This window comes from Etheostoma cragini, chromosome 5, assembly GCF_013103735.1.
Source record: "Etheostoma cragini isolate CJK2018 chromosome 5, CSU_Ecrag_1.0, whole genome shotgun sequence".
Taxonomy (NCBI): domain Eukaryota; kingdom Metazoa; phylum Chordata; class Actinopteri; order Perciformes; family Percidae; genus Etheostoma; species Etheostoma cragini.
Genome location: NC_048411.1, coordinates 29,833,234 through 29,838,431, shown reverse-complemented (window position 1 = coordinate 29,838,431; position 5,198 = coordinate 29,833,234). Strand labels below are relative to the sequence as shown.

Here is a 5,198-nt window from a genome sequence, read left to right as displayed (position 1 = left end):
GATTTACCCTGCAGAGACCTCTGGACCAGGTAACCATAGTCATCAGATTGGACCGATAGTCTAGCTAGCGGTCTGGATGTACCCTGCAGAGACCTCTGGACCAGGTAACCATAGTCCTCAGATTGGACAGATAGTCTAGCTTGCTGTCTGGATTTACCCTGCAGAGACCTGAGGACCAGGTAACCATAGTCCTCATGAATCCACCAAATTTGTTTTCATAAACATCGTAGACATCTTTTGATAGTGCGTTTGATTTTGTAGAAACGGCAAGACGGGGATTTCACTGATTTTTTAAACTGAGTTTTCGAAAAAAAAATTCGAAATTCCAGAAGCTTAATTTCAAAAAATGTTGGGGTTCTTTGATGTTTGACTGGGTTCTTTGGGGGTTTTTATGTTTTTATTATAATTATTTTTGCATTAACATTTTTCCACATTTTTGTCATTTTGTTTCGTCTTTGTTTTCTTCTTTTTTCAACCTTTTTTCGACAGTTCTTTTTCTAAATTTCAGAATCTTAATTTCAACATTTTTTGGGGTTCTTTTATGTTTGACAAGGTTCTTTGGGGGTGTTTATTTAAAAAAAAAATTAATTTGATTTGAGGATTAAACACGTTTGATTTTGTAGAAACGTCAAGACGGGAATTTGACTGATTTAAAACCGCTCGGACTGAGTTTTGCGGCCTTACTCCAAACGATTGAGACGACGGGAAAAAGACTCTTGTAGATTTTTTTCTAGATTTTTTTGTACACAAGACTCTTGTAAAATTTGTATTATTTTTATTTAATTTATTCCCATTTTGGAAATTCTTAGTCTGCGACGGTGGAATCGCTTCATAAGGTCGGCATAAGTGAAATGTAATGATGCGCTCAACCTGGAAATGATCCTGATTTTTCCCACACATGAGACAGAAGTCCTGGGTGAAGAAGAAGTGGATTTTTATAACATTTGAATTTCTTTTCCTAAACATTGTAGACATCTTTGTATAAAAAATCCCTCTTAAAAATGGGTTGTTGATCACTTTTCATTTCCATTTCTCTTTCACATTCAGGTTTTTGTTCAGTGCTCAGGTTCTCTTGTCATGTGCCGCGTTCTGGCCAGTCCTCATTGGTGCGTTACTGTTGTGCAAGAGGGACCGGAGGGATCCCTTTCACTTTGGGTATTTCTGGGATTCCCATGCAGGTCAGAGCTCACTGGACCAGGACCAACCCGAACCCCACAGCACCAGAGAAGCTAATCTTAGCTCAGCGCTGTTTAAAGAGCCCGGGCTCGCCGTCACTGACTCATTGCAGGGAAACAAACCTGCTCTCGTTGTCACATTGCGCCCAATTTCTTTTCACAATAAAAGTCCGCCGTGCAACTTTAACCCTCATGTTGTCCTCGGGTCAAATTGACCCATTTTTAAAAAAAGTTTCCATATCAGAAACGTGGGTTTGTTTCCATCACTTTTCTAAAACAAAATGATGTGGATGGTTTCATACGAGTAAAATAAATGATTAGGTTACTACTTTCTTTTTGGACTTCGGGCGTTTTATTCAATTTCATAGCATTTGGAGAAAAACTGATAATAGAATGTTAAAAAACGTAGGAAGAAAATGTCAAAAAGCACAAAAAAAATACAAAAATGTCACGAAAAGTGACAAATGTCCATAAAAGTCACAAAAACATGGGAAAATCTTCTTTAAAAAACGTCAAAAATGCAGAAAAATACTGACAGAAACATAGAAAAAGTGACAAAACTGTTGAAAAAGTGACCAAAACGTTGGATTTTTTTCTTCACATTTTGACCCAGAAAAACAAAAAGTTGCAGGTCGACAGGGAAGACAACACAAGGGTTAAGACACTGAGTTACAATTTCCAAATTATAACTCTCCAGTGATCTTTTTAAAGGGGCATTAAAGCATTTGGCCGGGAAGCTGAATACTGGAGAGCTGCGATGTGACATTAGTTTTATACATTTGGTAAAAATAAGACACAACATCTGGAAGTGACTTAATAGAGATTTTTATAGAGAAAGTAAATCTGATGTTTTTAAAGGGGCATGCTTCTAGCGTTTGCACATTCAGCTCGGATCAAAATTCATTTCTTTGAGAAATCACATCAAACTTGCACAACATAAACGTAAAATTAAACATCTTAAAAGGAAACTACAGTTTTCTTTTTCAGCCTGGACCTTGTTTTCTTATGTTTTTGTGTCTAAGTGACTGATGAGCCGCTGTCTTTTTGCCGCTGACAGACTTAGATTAATATTCATAGTGTCTTGACAACATTGTGGAAATTGTATCTAAGGCGGTCGACCTTTCTGTTAAAGAGTAAGAGCCTTTTTTTAAACATAAAAACGTCCGCGAAATTGCGTTCGCTAAACTCACCAGACTCCATGTAAATAAGTAGTAATTTTAGCATCGTAAAATAGACTCCATTCAAAGTCAATAGAAACAAAATAAAACTTTGGAAAGCCATTTTGGGTCTTCTGTCCACTTTTCCAACCATCACAACTCTAGTTTTTGTTGAAATAAACACACAGTTTACCGACTTACATGTGGAAATATGTCCGCTCTATTCACGCTAAAAGTACTGTTTTTTAAATGGAGTCTGGTGGGTTTAGCGCTTGCAACCTCAAAGCTGTTTCTGGTTAAATAGAAAGGTCTCAAAGAGGTTTTAAAGGTCTATATACTTGTAGAAGCCCTTTCTATCATGTTGTCAGAGACTTAGAATATTAATCTGAGTCTGTCAGCGGCAAAACAAGCACTTTTGGGAAGGTAAATACAAGCTGAACAGTTGCCCTGTTAACTTACATTGAAGCTTGTCTCTCTGCTGTCAAAGATCGTTGTTCCCATCAGTCACTTAGGCACAAAAACATGAGAACGTAGGGTCCAGGTAGTTACCCTTTAAGGAAATACGTGTACATTTAAAAGAAGAAAAAGATATATACAAAATGAAGCCCAGGTGACTCTGGACGAACAATCAGCACAGATATCTTCCAGCCTTGTAAAGCTTTCTATCATGTCTTTAATTATGTTCTTTTCAGCCATCACGGATGCATAAGGTTTCCAGCTGTACACATGATGCAGTTCTGCAATAAGCATTGTTAGCCATCTATTTAATACTCACTATTCTAGTCGGGGGGGGGGGGGCAGCAGCAGCATGCATACACCGAGAGGTGGGCTGTTTCCACGGTGTACTAAAGCAGGGGCGGAGCCAGACATATGCATTTGGGGCTTAGCCCAAAATCTAAGGGGGGGTTTTGAGGGGCATGCTCATTTGTCTCACAATTCTGAAATAAAATTTTACTTCATAGTCTATTAACAAATATCGTCTTTATCTCAGTTTCCAACAGCTGAGATAACATCTATGTTTAGGGAATGCATCAGTCTCTACTAGCACACTATTAAACATGGAAGTGGGGTTTGTTTTTTATCATAAGGTTATAATTCATGTTAAAAATCCTCTATGGAAACAACATAAGTGTCATATCCAGAATAATGTTCTGAGTCAGGAATACATGTTTATCTCAGGGAATAAGGAAAGGACGCTGATTTAAAGGTAGAAAACATGGAACGTGTACTATTTTTCTTCTTGTAAAAATTTGAAATGGGTCAATTTGACCCGAATACCAAACAAGGGTTAAAGTAAGAGGAAAATAAGCATGAGCATTTCAAATCCATGGCGGGCCAAAACAAAGAAAGCAAGGGCCAAACTTGGCCCGCGGGCCTCAAATTAGGCAGCCTTGCGGTAGAGTTTACAGAATGAACAACATGCCCAGTGACAGAACTTTTGCTGCATTGATTCAGAGGCGAAACGACACAAAGTTGAAGTTATTTTAAAAACCCAAAAGAATCAAAGCCATCCTCTCGCTCCTGTCCTACACACGATGTTCTCAACTGTCCCCGTCTTTCAGGGGGAGGTCTGGAGCCCCAGAAGCCGCCCCCCCTAAACACGATGTTCTCAACTGTCCCCGTCTCTCAGGGGGAGGTCTGGAGCCCCAGAAGCCGCCCCCCCCCCTACACACGATGTTCTCCAATGTTCTGTCTTTCGGTATTTGTCCTGTCCTACACACGATGTTCCCAACTGTCCCCGTCTTTCAGGGGGAAACAACGCAAAGTTATCTTTAAAAATAAACACAAAAAGAAGACAACACTGAGGTCTGGAGCCCCAGAAGCCGCCCCCCCCCTACACGCGACGTTCTCCAATGTTCTGTCTTCCGGTATTTGTCCTGTCCGTCCTATGTCCCGCTCAGCGTCCCACGCTGATGTTGCACACTTTGCAGCTCGGGTCTTTCTTGGCGTTGGCTGTGGTCAGACTCATGAGCTGGTGGTGGCCTCGGATCGGCTCCACGCTGCCCTGGTCCAGAGGAACCGGCTCTGTGAACAGCACCTCCAGGATGACGTCACTGGCGTGGCGGAACTGAGGCTCCTCCCCCGGCGTCTGCGGCGCCGCGTACGTCAGGAAGGGGTTGGACGCCAAGTCCAGCTTTGGTAGCCGGGTGCGACAAAAGTCATCCCCCTCTGAGCCGACGGGGGCCAGCACCAGCACCACGTAGTGGTACGCGGTGTACATACAGTAGAAGTCTGCAAAGTACAGCGAGACGTTGGGGTTCAGCAGGTGTCCGGCGGGGATCTGGAAACGCAGCGGACCGTACGGGGAGTCCTGGGGGGGGAGGCCGGTGTCAAACTCGGTGTTGCAGCTGAAGAAGACGCCCTGCAGCTTGCCGTTGATCGGCGAGCCGTGACTCCCGCTGATGTCCTTCAGGGCCGGGCGCATCAGGCCTCCGCACTCCCTTCTGGTCCAAGATGTGAAGAGATAAAAGGAGAATTATACTTCACAGTTTGGGAAATGCACTTTTTCTTGATGTGGGTTTAATGAGGAAAATCCCAATCAAATCGTATGTGTTCACGCTGAAGTTGAAGCTACAGTTAGCAGCTAGTTAGCTTAGCACAAAATGTGGATACAGCTAGCCTTGCTCTGTTGGAATGTAAAAAAATCCAGCGGTGCATAGAGGTGGGAAACCACTTCTGCCACGCAACGATATTGTTGGCACTGTACTAGCTTGTTAGCAGTAATTAGCCTGTGCCTATGTTAATGTTAACTAGCATGTTAGTTAGCAGTAATTAGCCTGTGCCTATGCTCTGCTGATTGGGAATGATTGAGATTTCTCTTGCACATCTACCAGAAGACTTACAGCTTTCAGACAGGTTGCTCACG

The 5,198-nt window shown here is 42.2% G+C and overlaps 1 protein-coding gene and 1 long non-coding RNA gene across 2 annotated transcripts in view; both read right to left on the bottom strand.

Annotated features, from left to right (window-relative positions):
• Nucleotides 1–1,983: 1,983 nt before the first annotated feature.
• Nucleotides 1,984–5,198, bottom strand: part of LOC117944291 — a 17,642-nt gene continuing 14,427 nt past the window's right edge. Inside the window, exon 2 of the long non-coding RNA XR_004656540.1 lies at nt 1,984–2,131. This is a non-coding gene — a long non-coding RNA (uncharacterized LOC117944291). The remainder of the gene's footprint in view (nt 2,132–5,198) is intronic.
• Nucleotides 4,143–5,198, bottom strand: part of LOC117944254 (phytanoyl-CoA hydroxylase-interacting protein) — a 7,971-nt gene continuing 6,915 nt past the window's right edge. The window contains exon 4 of the mRNA XM_034870908.1: nt 4,143–4,776. Within this exon, the coding sequence (XP_034726799.1) occupies nt 4,230–4,776 (547 nt within the window). The 3' untranslated portion in view covers nt 4,143–4,229. The remainder of the gene's footprint in view (nt 4,777–5,198) is intronic.